A 22,446-nucleotide genomic window follows, 5' to 3' on the forward strand; every position below is an offset into this window, starting at 1 on the left:
AACTTCATCTTGAGCAGCGTTGGAGGACTCGTCTCTTCCCCATCTCGATACGGTGAAATCGAGGGTATACCGATCATTATTCAGCAGTGTGTTCAACACTAGAGATGGTGTACAAAATAACTGATAGTGATTAATCACAGTAATCGCAGAATCACTTCTATTTTATTAACTTCATTCACGATCGTGATCTTTTTTATCTTGAGTGAATTTGCTAATTTTTTATCTTTAAAAATTCGACATGACTTGAAATAAATTGTATTGCTAATTGTGTTTTGAAAAATCAGTAGCAAAACAAGAAATTATAAAAGAATGATTACCTATAATTATACAACATATAGATCAGAATTTATAATCATTAATTTATTCATTATTCTTCATTGTTTCTCATTATTTCTTTACTTTATTTTATACGATGTAACTCGTAGTTTTGTCTTGATGCCATTAATATAAAATATAGAGGTTAGCTGATTGGTGCAAAGAACAAGTAGCAGTCACATCATCTCTAGTTCCCACTCCTGAGCAAATTTCAATCGGACAATGATGTCTGACACGAGTCGAGTCTCCGGGGTGGACCCTGAGGTCTTCGTCGATCAACGGGAGGGGGGGGGGGTACCAGGCAACGCCTAATCGTTCATTTCTCTTCAATTATTTTACTATTGGCAGCGGTGTGTCGGGACCCTTCGGCGCTTCAAAGTGCAATAAAAAAGCTATTCAATAAAAAACGGGGAGGCGCGTGTTCTACGCTCTGAAGGCTCGGCGACCCTTGAAACACCCCCGATCAGACAGAAAACTGGAATAGAAAACACGACGACGAACTTGGGAGGGGGTGGGGGGTAAAGGGACACCGCGGGAGGCGTAACGAGCGCCACCTCGACCGGCCCCGGAAGAAAAAGAAATTGGAAAAATCATTTTCCGCGCCACCAGTCTTCGTGAACGTAAACGTTTTAACGGTTGCGCTTTCTTCGAAGGTTACACAGGCAAGATACCATTTTTTGTTCGACAGACGAACAACCCCTTTGATTCGATTGCTACGCATATTGTGTATATATACATACATCACGCGAAATGCCCTCTTGATCATCGTTCATCTGTCCCGTATCTTTTAATCTCTAGTAAAACGTTCGAAATGGTCGTAAAACGAACCCCCACGTGGTAACCTCTTGCGTAACAATATTCCTCTACTAATATAACAATGTTACTAATGCTCGAAAGGTAATAAGTCCTTCGATAATTACTTTCCCGAATGTGTGTGTATTCTAGGTGTTTTCTGGAGGGTTCTCTCGACTTCCCCTCCCAGATAGCCGAACATGCAGCCTAGAAGGTTTCTGTCTACTGGTAGAATTCTCGTTCGTGATTCGCTGGTTGTAACCTCAAATCGGCGTGACAGCAAGTAAGAAAAGAAAGCTTCTCGAGTCGCGATACCCTGTGTTTCAATACCAACGAGTGGTATGGTAATCATATTCTTTTCCAGACTACAATATTGGATGACACACGGATCAAGAAGAGTGGAGGATATCCTGCTTGGATCTCCCTATTACCTCGACAACTTGTACGGCTATCTGGACCGGGTACACCTAATTGAAAGCTCCTCGTGAACCTTCTCACCCTGACTAATCCCTCGGTATATATACGAACTCCCGAGTATAATCTTTCGTCGTTATTTAATTCGTCTTGCTCTTCCGAATGCGACCTGGTCTCCTGCACCGCCGCCACAAGTGTTCGGACCGCCTCCTCGTGGCCCTCGAAGCTGTCCGCTTTCTTCAGCTGTCCGAGGGACGACGCGGTCGCGCTGTCGCCCCGTTTGTTCTTCAGCCGCGGGAACGTTTCCCAGGAACGTTGTTTCTGCACCAGAGACGACGACTTCGGTGTGGGCCCGATCAATACAACCAGGGTTTTCCGGGGATCCTGCACGGATTGACCTACCGTCCCATCGGCGATGCTGGAACGTCGGCTCCCGGAGCCGGTGGTGCTCAGGCTGTCGCAACTGGCCCGACGACGTCTCCTAACCTCTGTCGACGCTTTCTCGTCCGCGTAGAACACATCCTCCGAGTCGCTGGCCGGGTACACTTTGACACCTTTACCAGTCGGGATCGACGGCTCGTCCGGGACCGCGTGCACCTGCGCCTGGACACGTTTCTTCGCCTCGCCGAGGCTGGACGCCTCAGAGATCCGTTGGTACTCCCCCTCCTCGCCAGCTAGAACCACGGGAATCGCTTGAGTGGGACCGTTTCGTCGACTGGGGACAGTTCAGGTACGTTTTCAGTCAAATTCATGGCTTCTGGTGTCGCGACACTGTATGACAATGTCAACCAATGTCACGTGAAATATAATTTTTTACGACGACAAAAGTCATAAGTCACGATTTACTGTCACGTGAAAACGTACCTTTAGGGGGTCCTACATGAGGACTTGTGAACGGGACTTTTAAACGGGATTCGCTGAACACTTGGAGGGACCGATTATACTTTGTACTAATCAGCAGTAATTTGTACGTCGACATTCGAAGTATACAGTGGACTCTTGATACAGTGCCGTGGCTGTAAGAGAAAATTCTTGGAACCGGCAATATACCGAGAGCCTTCATACTAAATTCTGGGGTCGTTGCCCCGGCCCCAGCGCAAGCGCAAGAGATCTTGCTGGAGGGGACAGCGTATGCAAATTCGTGTGCGTGAAAGTACGTGTGCAATACATGAAGAGTCCATTGTACATTATCGAGGTTAACTATGGTTTTAATTGTTGTAACACTGAAGTTATTGACTGAAGAGTCGGTACACTAGCATCCTGCAAAAATACGTCAGAATTGAAAGAGGACAACATAACCTCATTTGTATATGCCTTCGTCTAAATGGATAGTATAAGTTCTGAAATATATGTTTCACTTGGACGTTCAACAAACTACATCCAATGTTCGATTTCAGGCGCACAATGTTCCCCACGGTTGATCGCCCCAGGACCATTAATTGTTCCCGACGCGACAGAGAATGCACGAAATCCAGCAGTCCAAACAGAATTCAATGGAGCCACATGCACCGTTTCTAATTTACTCTGCAAGTTGTTTGTCTGATCGTTTCGTACCGCGTTCAATGGCTCCGGGGGGAGAGACAATCGAACGCCGGTTTTAATTGAATGCCACCCGCCTGTGTTTCAATTGTGATTCGAATGACGTGTTCGGCGAGTACACTCGAGCGACGAGTGCCCCGCGGGACAAAGGTAACGGCGGTTTCGTTATACGCGGGAAAAATAATTCGAGCGTCCCATCCGAGATTCATTAACGGTACTAGTCAAGAGTAGCTTAATCAGCCCCGTGACTGTTTATCAACATTCCCATATCGATAATCATTTTCAGGATCTATCAATTGGTCTGGGCCAGAGGGATGGAGAAATGAAGAATCCTCGCCTCTTTAAACCCACAAGCGGGCCATTATCTTCGTCTGTTTAACAACAAAAGCGTCCATGCACGAATCTCGTTAATTATTCGACAAATCCCGCGCCTCCTCCGGAAGAGACAAACACTTTGCGGGCCTGGTCCTTGAACTGGGCACGAAGTATAATAATTCTCGTGTTCGTTCATCAGGGTTTTATTTCCATTTTGAAATTTTATAATGCTATCTACATAATTCCTGTGGCGGAACAACAATCGTCGGATCCGAGAGAGGTGACACTGTCCTGATTCTCAGGTCCGGGGCCGAACCATCAGCCCCGAGCTCTACTAGTTACTCGTGCACGCTAGCCTCACGGATTTGTTCTTACCAGTCGTGTGTGACTGTGGTTGCTGGGAGTCGGCGCATCGGTCCGGTTGGTCGAGCCCCTCCGCGGAATTGTCGCCGCTGCCGCTCTTCAGCGAACGGTACAGCGAACGGACTTTGTTCGCCGGCGTATGACCCGGTGGCGTTTTCGGTTTGGAGCCGTCCGGTGATTTTCTAGAACGACGGCTCTGGCTACGGTCGCGTCCCTCCTCCCTCCCGGGCGACTTCTTACGGTCCTCCTTGCCACGGGCCTTCTCTATCAGCTGACTGAGCACGCCCCTCTTGGAGTCCGTGGTCTTGACAGGCCCGTAGATCACGATGTTCCCGCTTGGGTCCAGAACGGCATCGACCCCGTCGGAAGGCGTGCAACAGCGCGTCGGCATCTCCTTCGTTTCTGCGAATAAAAATTCGGGATCAACGTTTTGTTGAATTTCCTGGGACCATTGGGTTCTCAGACTATTCCCTGGTCGAGGTGGAGAAGTGAAGATTGGGTGTTCAGACGTGGTATCTATCCAAGGACTATACAGAGCGCTTTAATCCTAAGGAAAGTAATATTGACTTTCAACCCATTGGTATATATACCTTTCATATAAAGGATATTGTCGGCACTGTTGGCAGTGTTGCGCGAATGTCGGTGATCCTTGGTCGGTGCCGGGGTCTGCGGCTGCGGCGGCGGTTCCTGCATCCGCAAACGGGCCAGATGATCCAGCAACACTTGTAAATCCTGATTACTAGCGGCGTCCGAGGCTGCTATGCTCACTTCAGCGGCCGTGACCCCCGTTGTGAAGGATTTTATGAACGGTTGCAGCTGTTGGGCAAGGTTCTGCAGCTGCTTCACCTGATTCCTCAACGACAGTATGTCGTTCATCTACAAAAGAGTCAGAATTCGTCATTCAGAGATCATTGTCAGGATGAGAGTAACGTATAGAGAATAATGAGGAACGGATGTAAGTGGAGATTGTTATCTGGATGAAAAGAAATCTTGAACAGTACCTGAGAATGGAAGATTTCCTTTTCTATATGAATCCTGCACAACTGTTCGTCCCATAATGCGTCGAACACAGTTCTAAGTCTCTCTAATTCCATCTGGTGATGCTCCAACTGATGTTCCAATAGACGACAATCCTTGGCCACGTGCTCGTAACGGATACCCAACGGTGGTGTGTTCGCCCGTCTCAAGAGCGCCACGTCCCGATGAAGCTCCTCTAACCGTTCCTTCACTGTCAGCAACTGTTGATTCAATTCCTTCAGCTGACTGTCGAACGACCTGCAATGGTTGGAGAACGGTCCTGCCTCGGACACGCCCTTCGTTGGGATCCTTTGCGGAGCTTTGCTGCTCTGCTCGGAGAAAAGAGAAACGTCTCACGTGTACGCAGGATCATCCATCGGTGGAACCGTGTTATCGTTTTTATTAAACGGGTCTGAGTAAACTGTTCGATATTACTGACTACCACCTGCTAAGAACACTAGCGGGGAAACGGAAAGTTGTCTGTCTGGCGAACAGGCCAGTTGCGCTACGAGATAGTGCTAGGTGTTCCTTGACGACAGAACCTACCTTGGGGACAGATCCAGCAATAACTCGTTTTTAGCCCCAAAACCAGGAAGCACACTCTTCGTGAATAACTTTCTAAAGAGCGGTGCCTGAAAGAATTATCGCGGTACGAAGACCTCGTGCAGTCTACTACCGAACCCCTGCGCTAAAGTAGACACCCCATTAATCCAGAACACCCAGCACCGCTCTGTCTAATCTGGCTACGGACTACCACCATATACCAATTACAAGCCACATCATAATAATATCGAGAGTAAAAGTCCTGTCAACAAAAATACTTACACAGAAAGTGTGCACGAGAAATGCAGTGAAAAAGAAACTTGTAATATGAACGGAAAGATGGAGAGAGTTTTTGTAAGTCGAGAGAGTTGGCCAGGCCGAATAGCGGTTAGCTACCTGACTGGCGAAATCGTTTCTGTAATTGGTCTTCAGATGGGCGGTCAGCAACGGCGGTCTGGATGGGTGCACCAATTGGGCGACACGGCCCAGCCGGTCCAGCATCGGATGGGCCAGCTCCAAAAATTGATACTTGGTCGCGCCGCTGGTAAACGCGGTGCACAACATCAGGTGCATCTGTAACACCGGAAGCGCGCTGCCCAGCGAGAGCAACTGTCCACGGACCATCCTGTCCTTGGTCTCGAACTGTCGTTGAAGCTCCGTCAGAGTGCTTCCGTGTGTCTTTGTGATGGCTTCTTGCATCCCCTGGCAGAACGAGTTCAACGCTCTCGTCTCTGAATCCAAACTGTGCCGTAGTTTGTCCAACTGCGACTTCAGAGCCAGAACACCATCCTTCACGCCGGCCTGCAGCTCGCAAATCGAATTCACTGCTCTCTCCATTTTCTTGGACGCTTGCTGCCAAGCATTCTCAATGTCCATGCAGTGTAACCTAGACTCGGGTGGCGTGTCGCGAAAACAGGTGGCGCAAAGCATACATTTCGCGCTCTGGCTGAACATTATGTACTGTTCCCCGTGGGTTTGGCAACGACGCTGCGTGTCCTTGGTGCATTTGCTCATGTGCACCACTTCGTGCGAGGAGAACATCTTTGCGCGATGGGTGTGCTCCCTGCAGTGTGTACAGAGGGCTTGTCCTAAGTTCAAGGAAAGTCAGATGGTGATAGGTGGTTTAGACGTATCGTTTTTAAGGTTTGTTAGGGGAGAACACACACAGGTCTTTGCTACATACCACATGTTGTACAAAAGAACATGGTAGACTTGTCCCGTTTGTCGCAGTTGGCACATGGTGGGTTCTTGGAGTTGGCCAACTCAATTAGCTGACGTATCAGCTGATCGGACGGTGGTACTTGTGTTCCATCTTTTAGCTGCGTGTGTTGCCTGTACACAGTAATGTGTCTTTAATTTTTGGGAATGGAAGTAGTGTATGAGAAGAGAATAGTAAAATGATAAGATTGAAAGAAGTGAAGATATTTTCATGTGACAGTAAGGATCAATAGAAGTAGCTTGTGGCAAGAGGAAACTTGAAAAAATCATTCTGATAATGAGCATAGGTGTTCCGTGATACATAATTTATTCATAACATGCATACTACTTACTACATGTACAGTCATGAACATTTCCAATCAAACAGTTAATGAAAATCAGAAACAACGGTACACATTGTTACCAGAGCTAACGAACACATGGTAATTCACCTAAACTTAAATGTAGAAACCAATTCAAGTTCCCTAGCTCTATTACCAACACCTTTCTCAAGCACTATACCACCCACAATCCACCTAACATACTACAAAGTTTCAGATTCTGTCTTCAAAATGAAAAATTTGACAAGCCATGCACAAGAAGAACTACTAGAGCCCTATCATTAACTACAGAACTAAGCAGATAAAGCAACACGAAGCAAGAAATCAGAATCAACAAGGAATCATACAATGCACATGGCATACAGGACATACTACATTGTACTATCAATACTGTACATAACTAACAACTGCATACATCATACTCTCAAAGTCTGACCAAATACCTTCACAGTGCACAGGTGTCTAGCCAAGTTAAACACGCACAAAGAGGAACTACTAGGAGCAACTAGGAGAACAATGCAACATGCAGATATAAGCCAAACCTAACCCAGACCTGGGATCGTCACCCACCCTAAGGACGCCATGCAATAACAGTCGTTGTTATCTACCCGCAGATGGGACAGGAGACCTTTCCATCAAGGTGAGGCCCGCGTATGCATCGGGCGCAGAACGTGTGAAAGCAGGACAGCAGGCACGGCTCGTTGTAATAATCGTGACAGACGTCGCAAATCAGGGGGTTCCTTAGCCCGCCGCCGCCACCGCCACCACCGGATACACCTGTCGTACCGTCATTTTCACCTACCCCGACACCGTCGACCGCCGACCCGGAGCTCGCCATCGTCGGTGAAACCAACGGCGGCCACCTGGAAACCAGAGACACACCACTATCTGAGCCTCTTCTCTGGACACTCCTCCAACCTTTCGCACGTTCCACCGGGTGTACACCCATGAACCGACACAGAATAATTATTCAAACGACGTGAAACGGATCTGGCAAAGTATAAAAGAAAAAAAAAACAGAATCGTGTTTACCCCCAAGACCGTTGGCCCGCCCGGCGCAGAAAACCCTGATGGGTAGTTTATCCGCTCGTCGTCGTCATTCTAACGTAGTTTTTGGTAGGCAACCCCGTTTGCGCCTGACGATCGGCTCTGACGTCACTGACGCCTGTGCCACCAATCTCGCCCACTTCCACCCCACACGCTGGGTGGTACGTATACACACACACACACACATACAGAAAGAGAAAGGAGGACGGGCGGCCATCGTTGCTGCTGCACACAGTGTGAGGGTGTAGATGTGTGCACACAGTACGCGCGTCCGTCTCTCCACACGGATGGATCCCGCTCTTGACGTAAGCGCGTGGGGGTTGGTAGTGGCGCGTACGCGCCCACCCCTTAGCGATGGCCTCGAGGCTTCGCCCCCGCTCGCGAACTTACGAACCAGAGATGAGCAATCTAGATAAAAAATTTCGAATAACGAATAAAAGATAAAAAAAAGTATTTCGTCATTTTTAATTGTTTAAACGTGGACATTTCAATTTTTGTAATAAAATGATACTTCTTTATAAATGAATTGACATTTCTCGAACAATTATGTAATCTCATTAACTGTTTAAAGATCAGAACGACACCTTTAGATACTGCTGCTTTTCACTGTGTATTATTCGAATAAACTTCTCCCCAACTCTGTTACGAACAAGTGGACTATCGAGCGAGAACGTTTAACGGTGGAATTACCAGCCGTGAGTGTATACATAAATTCCGCTAAAAGCACTAATATGACGTTTAGTAGTTGAAAATTAAAAATTCTGTAATCTGTCAATTTGACGGGTTTAGTGGTTTTAGAGTTGACACCTTGCTGTTGTATTTATCTCAGACGTGGATAACTAAATCATACAGGAAGGCCCTTTGATCCGGTGTTGTATATTAACCCTCTCAAAAAGACTATCTCTGCCAAAAATAGATGTGTATTTTATGTTATCGAGAACAGACGTCTAATTCCATTCCGTGTTTCAGATGATCCAGCGTGTACTCGAAGCCTTCGCTGTCCATCCGGTTGCGCGAGTGTGGCACCACCAAGCTAGGGATCTATGTGCGTGAGAGACCAGCACCCCGACGTCCTCGCCCCGTTTTCTGCACTCCTGCAGGGATCTATATGCCCGATATACATATATAACATGTATACATACACATATACCTATACATTCGATCTGTCTGTATGTGTAAACGTGCGCAACCGAGCCGTTGGTACCGAGTCAGACCGCTCCGCAACGAGGAGACAGTGTGTGACTCTCGCGTAGTAGTACATAAAGCGTCGAAAACAGGGGAAAACACGAAAAAAGGGTGGAAGGGAGAAAGAGTGAGTAAAATAAAAGAAAGAAAGAAACGGTAGAAGGGAAGCAGGGATTATGCATATTCCCCTTTGTATCTGGCGGCTTCTCGTTCCGCAGTTTTCACCCACTCGTCTCCTCGCGACGGGGGAACTACCGTCTACCGTGTATAATACTGAAAATTCCGCGGGTTCCGAATCCTTCTCCCGCCACCCTTCTACGCCTCTAAAGCGTAGTTGCGCGCGCTACACACCAGAGAGACGCGTGCGCTCTTTTAACCTACAGAAGAGGGAACGCGCTGGAAAGAGAGGCAGGCTGGTGACTGCATAAGCACGCTAACCCCCTTTTCCGGCGATCTTTCTTTCTTTTCTTTCTGCTATTTCCATCGCCAGACGATTGTCCACGCCGTCCCCTTCGTCTCGAACGGTGTCCGTCCTTCTTTTTTATCCACGAATTCCGCGAGGCTGGAACGACTTTATTCGATCTGTTCCGCTTGGATTCCTGGATTTCTTTGTACGCGACAATGGCCAGCCCACGGAAGGGAAACGGCGCAGCGACGGCAGAGCCTCTCCCTATCGATCGTTTAAAAGATCCTACGGAAGAAGGACGCGATGGCGAAACGTGTATTTAGTCGGGGTGCTTCATCCACGGGCCAGAATCGACCGATTGGGCTCGAACTTACATGTCTGGACCGTCGTACACCGAGTAGCTTTTTGATTAATTAACCACTCACGTTGTGGTCGGGCCTTGTTTCACGGGCGATGCGAATCTCTGATTGATTTAACGTTTCCGGAGGATTCGATTGGTTGCAATTGGTACCGTTGGGGGATTGCGTAGTATGACAATAAGAACTTTTTTAGATCTATGCCTAGGTAGCACATGACGCCTTAAAGACGCCTACTTTACGTCTAAGGCATCTTTAAGCCGTCTTGAAAGCGTCTTTAACCCCTTGCCTTATAACATCGAGTCAGACTCGTGGTGACGATATCAAAATGGATTCAACAAACAGAAATATTATTCATTTGCTTTGTATCAAACTGAAGTACTAGTTTGCTGATATTAATATTTAACTTTTAGTGTAAATGTACAATTGCGATAAGTACACGAATTCCTTTTGTCTTTGGGGAATTATTGATGATAAAGTAATTCTGGCGACTGCAAACGTGAAGAAAATCATAGGGTAAGGAGTTAAGCCGTCTTGAAGGCGTCATGTGCTATCTAGGTGGTCTACTTTTAGGCCGTCTTTTAAAATGAGTTTTACCTCGATATTAGGTAAAGTAATTAGAAGTTGTTATTGAGCTCTTTAAAATTCCAATATCGTATGTCTAACCACAAGATACAAGAGAAAAACAAGGCCTATATAAACCAGTGATATACAGGGAGAGTGGTTAGCTGACCCTCGAACGGGTCAGTGAATGCTAATTCCGCGACTCCCTCTCCACCCTGTCTCCGTTAACCGCAATGTGCATCTCTCCTTCGGGCTGCACCGGAAACCGTTCCAAAAAATTCATCCCCCGTGCAAGGCATCACGGAAATTACTGCACATCCACCACATTTCTGTAATATCGGGTGTATTCTCCAGTCTCACGAGTCATGTCTCCACGATTATTCCTTTTGCGATGCAACCTGACATACGTGGCGATCGTATGGGTCCTCGAGGCCAACATTTAGCGCAATCTGACCGAATTTTCAGGCATTATGAGACTTCTTGTAAATCACAAACAAAGATTCTAAGCTTTCTGATGGTTTTAAATAATTTACAAATTTGTTCAAGGACGGATATTACCTTTATTTGATCAAGTTATCTACTGAACTAATTGTCTCATGCTATCGGTATTAATTTAAAATCCCTTGTCGGACGTCTTCGTTCTTCAGGTTAGAATTAATATTATCTTAATACTCTAATGCAATTAATACAAAACAACTTAAACTAAACGCAACTATTAACCTGCTGAAATTTGTCTGATCCGCCAAAATATTCCTCTTACAACGCAAATCAGCGCTTCAAATTTCGGGAGTTTCTAATTATAACGATGAACAAGATTGTCTCAAATTCATAACCGGACAGACTTACCAATAAAACTGCAGCAGGGTGCAAAGATACACATCCCAGACAGCACATGACGCCTTAAAGGCGGCTTAAAGACGTCTTAGACCTAAAATAGGCGTCTTTAAGGCGTCATGTGTTATCTGAGATCGATTCTCCCAGAACCTGTTGAACCAGACAAGTATCATTAATATAGGATTGTACAATATTTATGCAGTTATATTTAAGACAATTCGATGAAATGAAGCTTATATTACCTGACGTATGTTTATTGGAATATACAAATATACATATAAATTATAATGATATAAAAGTTTGTAATACAATAAGATGCGTTACGGTACAATACGTCAATTCGATTCAATTGCTTCCTTACGACTACAACATCATGCTATCCGCGTTCGGCGGAGTGCGCTAATACGGAGGCCAACGAAATATGACTGTAACACTTAAAAAAGTTTTAAAGTTCCATTTATATCATTCTCCTGTGAAAATGTTCATACTTCCAGCAGCATTCATATTCCAATCAAAGACTTTACAGAATAAGGAAAAGGAATCTAAAGTAATTTTCAGTAGTTCCATACATCTTTATCTCGAATAATTTTCTGATCTGTTTTATAATAATCAATAGTCAGATATCTCAATAACTTTGCTCACGAGGGTACATCTCACACACACGGTCTCTGGCGCATCCACCGACGGTTCTATGACACCACGATCTCACCACACGGGGTCTCTGGTGCCACCTCCTGGGGCTCCATGACCCCACGATCACACCACACGGGGACGCTGGCGCCACCGGACAATAGTTCGCGCCGAATGTTAAAGTACCTTAACGATTTATATCTCAAAAAATTGCCCCTTTCGTTTTCACCAAGCATTCGATTTGTAGCTTAAAGAACGTAGATTAAGCCTCCGTCATTGAAAATAACAATAAACGTCCCGAATACTGTTAAAATCACATTTGTTTGCAACGATTGACACTGTATCTCGTCATGTGTACCTCGTTTAGTTCACTTTGGACAACTCTTCCAACGTTATCCTGACAGCTTTCGCCTTGGCAAAGCACTCGATTTGTAGCTGAAAGAACGTAGATTAATCCCCTAACATTGAAAATAACAATAAACAACCAGAACATTATCAAAATCGCAATTTAATCGCGGAATACCACTATTTTTTTGACCGGTGGCGCCATCCGTGGCAAATCGCTGAAACTACTAGCCATATAATTGATTAGCAGTTTCACCGATTCGCCACGGATGGCGCCACCGGCCAAAAAAAATAGTGGTATTCAACAATTAAATGCGATTTTAACAGTGTTCTGGTCGTTTATTGTTATTTTCAATGACATGAGATTAATCTACGTTCTTTCAGCTTCAATCTGAATGCTTGATCAAGACGTAACCTGTCCATATAACCTTGGAAGAGCTGTTCAAAGTGAACTAACCGGGGTACGCATGACGAGAGACAGTGTTAACCGTTGCAAACAAATGCGATTTTAACAATGTTCTTGTAATTACTAGTGTCCAGCCGTTAGAGAATAGTAATCTACGTTCTTTAAACGTTGTATCTACTGCAAAACGAAGAAGAATCATGCCCGTATAACGGTTTAAATGCGATAGAAACATTTTGGCAACCGGATTGCCGTTCCAAATTATATCGACAGGTGAGTGAAAATTTCTAGTGATGGAAAAATGCAAATATCTCAGTAAATAAGCACTTAAAATGAACGTCATTAGTCTCAAATTGTCCCTCGGGACTTAATGCATGGACCCAATAGTGCAGAACCCCTGAATTAATAAAATTAGTTATGCCTGTATTACCGTAACCTGTTATAGAGCAACAACCTACACAGACTTGGGGTATGGGCAGTGGGTCTGTACCTATGGTACGGGCAGTGGGCCTGTGCACTAAGACTGTTTGCCGATCCCTCTGGTTTCTATTGAGAAGCCAGATATCGGACGTGTTTAGTCTTTGCCTGGTAAGTAGGATTCTCGTAAATAAAGAAAATCTACTAACCACCGTCCAGTAACTGCTAAATCTACTAACCACCATCTCGTAAATATAGAAAATCTACTAACCACCGTCCAGTAACTGCTAAATCTACTAACCACCATCTCGTAAATAAAGAAAATCTACTAACCACCGCCCAGTAACTGCAAAATCTACTAACCACCGTCCAGTAACTGCAAAATCTACTAACCACCATCTCGTAAATAAAGAAAATCTACTAACCACCGTCCAGTAACTACTAAATCTACTAACCACCATCACGTAAATATAGAAAATCTACTAACCACCGTCCAGTAACTGCTAAATCTACTAACCACCATCTCGTAAATATAGAAAATCTACTAACCACCGTCCAGTAACTGCTAAATCTACTAACCACCATCTCGTAAATAAAGAAAATCTACTAACCACCGTCCAGTAACTGCTAAATCTACTAACCACCATCTCGTAAATATAGAAAATCTACTAACCACCGTCCAGTAACTGCTAAATCTACTAACCACCATCTCGTAAATAAAGAAAATCTACTAACCACCGTCCAGTAACTGCTAAATCTACTAACCACCATCTCGTAAATAAAGAAAATCTACTAACCACCGTCCAATAACTGCAAAATCTACTAACCACCATCTCGTAAATAAAGAAAATCTACTAACCACTAACACTAACACACAGTAACTACTGGACGGTGGTTAGTAGATTTTCCATATTTACTAGATGGTGGTTAGTAGATTTTGCAGTTACTGGACGGTGGTTAGTAGATTTTCTAAATTTACTAGATGGTGGTTAGTAGATTTTGCAGTTACTGGACGGTGGTTAGTAGATGTTCTTTATTCACGAGATGGTGGTTAGTAGATTTAGCAGTTTCTGGACGGTGGTTAGTAGATTTAGCAGTTACTGGACGGTGGTTAGTAGATTTTCTATATTTACGAGATGGTGGTTAGTAGATTTTGCAGTTACTGGACGGTGGTTAGTAGATTTTGCAGTTATTGGACGGTGGTTAGTAGATTTTATTTATTTACGAGATGGTGGTTAGTAGATTTAGCAGTTACTGGACGGTGGTTAGTAGATTTTCTATATTTACGAGATGGTGGTTAGTAGATTTAGCAGTTACTGGACGGTGGTTAGTAGATTTTCTTTATTTACGAGAATCCTACTTACCAGGCAAAGACTAAACACGTCCGATATCTGGCTTCTCAATAGAAACCAGAGGGATCGGCAAACAGTCTTAGTGCACAGGCCCACTGCCCGTACCATAGGTACAGACCCACTGCCCATACCCCAAGTCTGTGTAGGTTGTTGCTCTATAACAGGTTACGGTAATACAGGCATAACTAATTTTATTAATTCAGGGGTTCTGCACTATTGGGTCCATGCATTAAGTCCCGAGGGACAATTTGAGACTAATGACGTTCATTTTAAGTGCTTATTTACTGAGATATTTGCATTTTTCCATCACTAGAAATTTTCACTCACCTGTCGATATAATTTGGAGCGGCAATCCGGTTGCCAAAATGTTTCTATCGCATTTAAACCGTTATACGGGCATGATTCTTCTTCGTTTTGCAGTAGATACAACGTTTAAAGAACGTAGATTACTATTCTCTAACGGCTGGACACTAGTAATTACAAGAACATTGTTAAAATCGCATTTGTTTGCAACGGTTAACACTGTCTCTCGTCATGCGTACCCCGGTTAGTTCACTTTGAACAGCTCTTCCAAGGTTATATGGACAGGTTACGTCTTGATCAAGCATTCAGATTGAAGCTGAAAGAACGTAGATTAATCTCATGTCATTGAAAATAACAATAAACGACCAGAACACTGTTAAAATCGCATTTAATTGTTGAATACCACTATTTTTTTTGGCCGGTGGCGCCATCCGTGGCGAATCGGTGAAACTGCTAGCGTAAAATTGGCTAGTAGTTTCAGCGATTCGCCACGGGTGGCGCCACCAGTCAAAAATAGTGGTATTCCGCAATTAAATCCGATTTTAACAGTGTTCTGGTCGTTTATTGTTATTTTCAATGACAGAGGATTAATCTGCGTTCTTTCAGGTACAAATCGAGTGCTTTACTTAGACGGAAGCTATCCGTATAACGGTGTAAAAACTATTCAAAGTGAACTAACCGGGGTACGCATGACGAGCTAGTGTCAACCGTTGCAAATAAAGGGCGATTTTAACAGTGTTGTGGTCGTTTATTGTTATTGCCACTCACTGGAGATTAATCTACATTCTTTCAGCTACAAGTCGTGTGCCGGGTCAAATCAAATGCTGTCCATATAACGTCGTGAGACCTGTCTAAATATGAAGTATACAAGGAGTGCTTGAGGTGACCCAGTGACTTCATCCATGTTTCCGGGGCTCTGTGACCCCACGGTCTCATCTCACGGGTCTCTGGTTTACTACACAAACAAACTACTGCCTACATGTTTTAAACTTGGGCTGTAGTAGTATCTGTAGAAACAGCCATGGTTGCTGGGGTTATTATCCAATTTGTTCACGGAAACACGCACAAGCGTCAGTCCCAATTCGACAGTTGCACGAGCAACATGCGACCGAGCTCGAGAGTTGTACGAGCAACAGCGATAAAGGATCACGTTTCGAATTGGGACTCACGCTTGTGCGTGTTCCCGTGAAGAAATTAGATAATAACCCCAGCACCCATGGCAGTTTCTGCAGATACTACTACAGCCCAAGTTTAAAAGACGTAGGCAGTAGTTAGTTTCTGTAGAAACCTGTTGAACCAGACAACTATAATTAGTATAAGATTGTACACTGTATATGCAGTTATATTTAAGACAATTCGATGAAATGAAGCTTATATTAACTGACGTATGTTTATTGGAATATACATATGTATACGTATAAATTATAATGATATAAAAGCTTGAAATACAATACGATGCGTTACGGTAGAATACGTCTATTCGATTCAATTGCTCCCTTGCGACTACAATATCATGCTATCCGCGTTCGGCGCAGTGCGCTAATACGATAGAGATAGTTCAATTTGAATCTTTGTAACAGTGATTTGTCAAGTTTGATTGTTTATTTATTAATAATTTGAGAGATAGTATCGTATTGATGTATCAAACGTAACAGAAAATTTATTAGAAGGAAGAAACAAGCTTTACCTTTAAAATCATTACAATAACTAATGCTTGTTTATTCAATGAATTTGTACACGCTCGTGCAATCATCCGATACATGTTTAAAATAATTATGGGTATAATTTATAGAAACAATTATAATATATCAATATTAATAAGTTTTATTTTGCATCTTGGTTTTATTGTGACTTCAAAAGGAAGCCAAGAGTCACTGAAAAATTTGTTAATTAATTTATGTATTACTGTAAACGAGTAATAATATAAATTTGTATATTATTCGGAGAACAATTGAATATTTTGGTAAACGTCGTTTGCATATAAATATTCCTCTTATCATTCCTATAAATTTAAAAGAATCTATTCATCAATTAACTCACGTTCATCTAAAGTCACTGAACAAACGCAATCAGTATAGAATTAAATATATCCTGAGGGTTATAATACTGCTACCTAAATTAAACCACAACGACAAATAATTCTAGATAAAGAAAAAAGTATTACCTTAAGGAATTATTAATTGTTTACTATACAATTTCTTTATAAAGGATAGATTATTAAACCGCAATAACAAATAATTCTAGATAACGAAAGAAATCTTACCCCAAGGAATTGTTAATTGATTTCATTACTTTACAAGTTCTTTACTTTTACAAAAAAAACGTCTTGAACCAAATGAGAAATAATTCTAGATAAAGAAAAAATACTATAAGGAATCATTAATTGATTCCGTTACTTTACAGTTTTTATACTTTCATTGAATCACTATACTACTTTTCAAACATTTAAACTATTACAAACTCTTTTACAGACTGATCTGCTTTTTCCACAATCTCCCATCATTTTAGTGAATATCAATTAACACCACAACAAAAATTGAAATTCAATTGCCTCCACTGAAACAGACATTCTCCATTACTCTTTCTACACTTCACATATACTATATGACCGTAATAAAAATATGATACTCGATAAGAAAATGGTCCAGATTGGTCGAGGGATCAATCTAACGATTTCTCAGAAACTCAACCGGGTAACCGACATATCAGCGTCCGCACAGGTGTCCGGTGGGGCTTGCAATTTTCCAGATGGTTAACCGATTACGGAGGCGTTCGCGGTTAGTTTGCCCCACCGTGGTATATATCGGCCGACTCGATTTTCATTCACGGTGATTTTCACGTATCGGGGCACTGGGTCCCATGTGGTCGTCGCTGATAAGCAGTGAATTGAACTTCTATCGAATTCCGTGAGATCTCCGCGAGTATAAAAGCTCGACACCTCGGGGCTAGGAGCATCAGCAGCTCTCTGGAGCTCCGAGGAGTAACAACGATCCCTCCGAGCATTGAAGTCACTGAGACTACGGCGAAACTACCCCTACAAAACCAACGACTTGTTGAGTGGAAAGAACGAACAGGTAAGTGAAAATGCAAAAAAAAAAACAGAAATAAAATAATTAAGGCACATGGAAAATCTTGTCTCTGATATCTTCTATAGTATATTAAAATTATGCCTCTGGGGCTATTAGAATGTTATAAACTTATTAGACTTTTAATACAAAATTAATAATGTAGAGTATTGAGACATTAGTTAAAGGTGAAGGTCAGAAATATATTCAGAAAACCTTGTGTTCATGTATGATCACTGTATAGACTGTGGATTTTTATGTAAAATTTTATAAAGTAAGTCATAAAGAGAAGAACAAAAGTAGAAATTTCTTTCACCTATTAAGTATCTTATTGAATTAAGAATAAAACAGAAAACTGTAGACACTATAAATGCATAAAATCATAAAGGTACATATGAAGAACGTTTACATGTACTTGAAGCCTAGATGAAAGTTACTTTGATTATTTCATTCCTGAAATTATATCTACAGTAAATCCCCGATAAGTGTTCGAAGGCTCCTCGTCATTGACAAGCAGAGGTCTCCAGGTATAACGCTGACTTTCTAATGAGGTTTAGGACAATGATAGAGCTTGGAATTTTGAAGTCAATGATATTTCTTTCAGCCATGTATGGCTATTCGTTTATGAAATATTTAATGTTCAGTGCCGAGGAGTTTTCGAACACTCGTTGAGGATTTACCGTATGTATATAGCAGTTTGCCTGAATGTGGAAAAGACTTTTCAGTAGCTAACTTCTTTTCTAATAGGATGCGGCGCACAAGACACGTTGCGCTGCCAGTAAGGGCTTGGCAATATATTGGTCTTCTGATAGTGTCACTGGCCTGTCTGACACTAGGCCTGGTATCTCGGGACAAGGAAGGCCGTGCTGGAAGTCTTGCAGGACCGGAACTACAACATCAAGCTCCCCATGAGTAAGACGACATTGACAATCCCTTAAATTTTTAATATTCCACTGACATCTAAATTCCATCAATAACTTTAGTTATATACTTTTTATTCAGTACCTTTACTGTTCCCTGAAGTGTCTTAATTCATTCCAAACTAACCATAGTCACTAACTACTACATTTTCAAATTCCACCATGTTTTCTCTACCACCCAGTGCCTCAAGACCATCCATTCTAATCATATTCTCCCTTCACAGAGTGGATGCCTGTCCAAATTTCAGTCCCTTCACCAAGATGCCTTCTTATGCGAACCTCGACCAGGTTCAAACCAGCGTTCCAAAGGCATCTCTAGCGACCAGAACCACTAGGGCTGGTCCCCTACCGGATGCTCTCAGGATCTCTCGATCACGAAGCTTGGATCGTGACTCCCGTAACCGTCTGCAATCAAGAAGAGACTCTAGGAGACTGACCAGTCGAGAGACAACCGATTCCTCCAGGCTCGGGACCAGAAATCAAGACTCCCAGAGACGTTCATCCGATCAGATTCGACTTTCTAGATCCATGGATTTCGATGGTCGTCTCGCCACACGATCCTTGGACCGTAGATCACGTAACACCGAACATAGATCGGCTGTCGATCGTCGTGAAAATCGTGAAGCCCTTGCACGCAGGATTTTCGAACGACAAGCAAAATCGAACGATCGATTTGACGTCAGGGATCGTATATCGTATTCCGTGGAACGACGAGAGTTAACATCAAATCGTGGAATGAGACAGGAAGACCGTCGAGAGATTCGAGAACGTAGATCACGATCCCTGGATCGTCGAGAACCGGTAATGGAACGTCGTATTCGCGAGAAACAGGAGATCGTTCGCGAGGATCGTCGAAGGAACTTGGTAAATCGAATGGATAGACGGGCTGAAGATCGACGATCCTCTGTTCGATCAGATCTCGAAGAAAACCGTGGAAACGTTCGATCTTCTCTGGACATCAGACGCAATTCTGTCGCTTCAAGGGATCAAAATAGGCGATCCGTTCGAACCAGGCAACCTGATTCTGGATCACGTGGTACGGAACGAACAACCAGACAATATTCTCGATCCCTTAATCGTCAGAACTCGCGAATTACAAACGATCTATCTGAACGAAGACTGTCGAAGAGATCCGTGAGCCTAGAGGAACGTCGCGAACGAAATTTCAATTCTCGAACACGATCCATGGACCTTGGATCCACCGATTCTCGTCGTGAAAGGATCGATCGTTCCCCAAGGACCACAGACAATCGAAATCGTGTACAATTGACAACCAGACGGGACTCTAGAATCGATTTGGACCGTAGATCCCTTGTACGATCGGAGAGACGCCAGGGAAGCAGCGAACGAAGGGAAAGAACTAGTGGATTGGATCATCGATCGGACGCTAGATCGAACGAAAGACGAGAATCTTCTGTTCTGAGATCGTTTGAACGATCTAGACTCGACAATACCGATCGCAGAGAGAGGACAAATCGATTTGCTCGTCTTGCTAGATCCTCTGAAACTGTTAAACGCGACGTGGATCGACGTGCCAGGGATCTATCTCGCGATCGACGAACAGAACGTAAAGGACTTCTAGATTCTAGATCTATGGAACAACGATCTAACGATAACGATCTGAATCGACGAGAAGCCAGGGCCGACAGATCAGAACGCAGGAGATCCACCGATTTCGATTCTGTGAATCGTCGAGAAATCAGGACTGATCGTTCAAGGATCAACAATTCCGAACGTAGAGAAAGGATCAGTCGATTAAACGTAGCCCGTGACATGCGTGAATCACGAACTCGTCTTGCCGTGGCTACCGAATCCCCTAAACGCGACCTGGAACGACGAGTTAGGGATCTATCCAGTGATCGACGATCCGAACGCAGAGTAACTGTGGATTCTAGGTCCCTCGAGTCTGGAGAACGTCGAGAAATTAGTGTGGATCGTTCCAGGATCGATAATTTGGAACGACGAGGTGGTTCTAGATTAATCTCAGCTAGTCGAGCTCGAATCGATTCGGCTAGGACATCTAAACGCGACCTGGAGCGACGAGTAAGGGATCTATCCAGTGATCGGCGGTCAGAACGGAGGGCTATTGTTGATTCAAGACGATCCATGGACAGGAAATTCCAGGACAATGCCAGTAATCGCAGAGAAATCAGGACTGACGAAAGGTCAGAGCGTCGAGCAGCACTCGTAGAATCCAGAAGGTCCTCTAGATCGTTCAATTCTATCAATCGTGAGGAAACTAGAACTGATCGTCGTGCTTCAGAGCGATCTACACTTCGTTCAGACCGTCGAGAAATATCGAATCGCATCGATTTAGCCCGTGAATCGCGTATTCCCGTCGCCAGGACATTGGAACGACGAGCTAGAGATCTAACCCGTGATCGTAGATCAGAACGCCTCGCCGAGAAGATTGACAGGAACTTGGACTCGAAACGATTCCTACGACAAAAGATTAATGTTAATCGATCGCAGCAACGTATCGGTGATCTTTCGAATGATATACAACTGAGACAAAGACTGATAACTCCTCGAAGATCCTTGAACGATGCCAGACGATCCCGCCAAGTGGATCAGCAGGTCTATCGAGACTCAAGGAAAGATTCGATGGACTCTCTTCGTGATCCTAAATCCTTCACTCGTGGAAGCTTGAACCGTGTCGATGATGTCCCTTCGAGGATGAAGACTCTGGGTACGCCGGAGATCATGAAAGCAGACAGTTCAATGATGAACAGCATGACCGTTGAAGTAGTACGCCAGGCAATTGTGATTGGTCTCTGTGCTGTCTACGGTCTATCCATATTTAATGGGAAACAGTCTTTCATTAGGTAAGCGATCGTCAACAGAATCGGTAATATATTGATTAGTTACTAAAAATATTAAAATACTATGATAATGATCTTCAGTTACTAACCTAAATTGGTTATTCATTTACTAAGCTATAAATGGCTACTTCACACTTGGGGGTTCAATGCAAGAGGGAGCTGTACCACAAAATGTTGAGAAATGAGATTTTTATTCATTCTGGCACCCCTTCATGTCCAGTTATTATCTCGTATTTATATATGTAGCCAAATTCCTGCCTGCACGATGATTGTACGTACTGTAAAATACACTACTTTTCAGAAAAGCCTTAATATCTTACAACACTGCTATTGTGGTATATCGCCCTCTTGCATTGAACTCCTTAATTACTAAGGGTTCTTAGCTCATTATTCTCGGAATAAAGATTTTGTTAAATTATCATTCCTAGAAGCAAGTATAGAATTAATTATATAAGATCATGGTGTAATGGTGTGTTGCAGTAACGTGATAAGGCAGGCTCCACGCTTCATCCTATGGTAAACGAAGAAGTCCACTCGTCGAGGATAAACAACGATCCGCTACTTCCAACATCCGCTTTCTAGTCGTTGTTATTAGTGTAATAGTCCCGCACCGTTGTAATCGCAACAATCTTCGATATGTATATTAATGTACAGCCCAATGTATCCGATGTAGACACAGAATTGTATCGCCTGTACCTAGAAAGATATATTTTGCCTGAATAAATTGTTCAGATCAAAATTAGACACAGTGTGTTCATTACCTTCGAGGTAGTTCCTGAAGATTCCATGAATGATTTCACTTTCATAGATGAGCTTGGGTTCGGTTCCTATAGGACAGATGTGTAACTACAAATGTTCTGAGAACAGTGGACACTTAAACTAGTAGATTAATTACTTTCATTATAAATAGTCAAATCTGTAGAGGACAAGAAGTATCTTGAAAGCTTCTTAGGACTGAAGA

General features: G+C 43.5%; 2 protein-coding genes across 2 annotated transcripts; one reads left to right on the forward strand and one right to left on the reverse strand.

Moving 5' to 3' along the window:
• Window positions 1–1,455: 1,455 nt before the first annotated feature.
• Window positions 1,456–7,964, reverse strand: LOC107193955 (RING finger protein 207-like). The gene is made up of 9 exons (XM_015583495.1): window positions 7,869–7,964; window positions 7,445–7,699; window positions 6,482–6,630; window positions 5,596–6,386; window positions 4,740–5,087; window positions 4,329–4,614; window positions 3,751–4,140; window positions 1,924–2,195; window positions 1,456–1,842 (listed from the first exon to the last, which is right to left on the reverse strand). The coding sequence occupies exons 2-9, from the start codon at window positions 7,672–7,674 to the stop codon at window positions 1,456–1,458; spliced, it is 2,853 nt and encodes a 950-aa protein (XP_015438981.1). The 5' UTR covers window positions 7,675–7,699; window positions 7,869–7,964.
• Window positions 7,965–17,662: 9,698 nt separating this feature from the next.
• Window positions 17,663–22,154, forward strand: LOC107193956 (micronuclear linker histone polyprotein-like). The gene is made up of 4 exons (XM_015583496.1): window positions 17,663–17,752; window positions 18,491–18,655; window positions 18,888–21,488; window positions 21,966–22,154. Exons 2-4 carry the CDS (start codon window positions 18,492–18,494, stop codon window positions 22,003–22,005), a joined length of 2,805 nt encoding a protein of 934 aa, XP_015438982.1. The 5' UTR covers window positions 17,663–17,752; window position 18,491; the 3' UTR covers window positions 22,006–22,154.
• The last annotated feature ends 292 nt before the right edge of the window (window positions 22,155–22,446 follow it).

This window comes from Dufourea novaeangliae, unplaced genomic scaffold (assembly GCF_001272555.1).
Source record: "Dufourea novaeangliae isolate 0120121106 unplaced genomic scaffold, ASM127255v1 scaffold21, whole genome shotgun sequence".
NCBI classification, from domain to species: Eukaryota; Metazoa; Arthropoda; class Insecta; order Hymenoptera; family Halictidae; genus Dufourea; species Dufourea novaeangliae.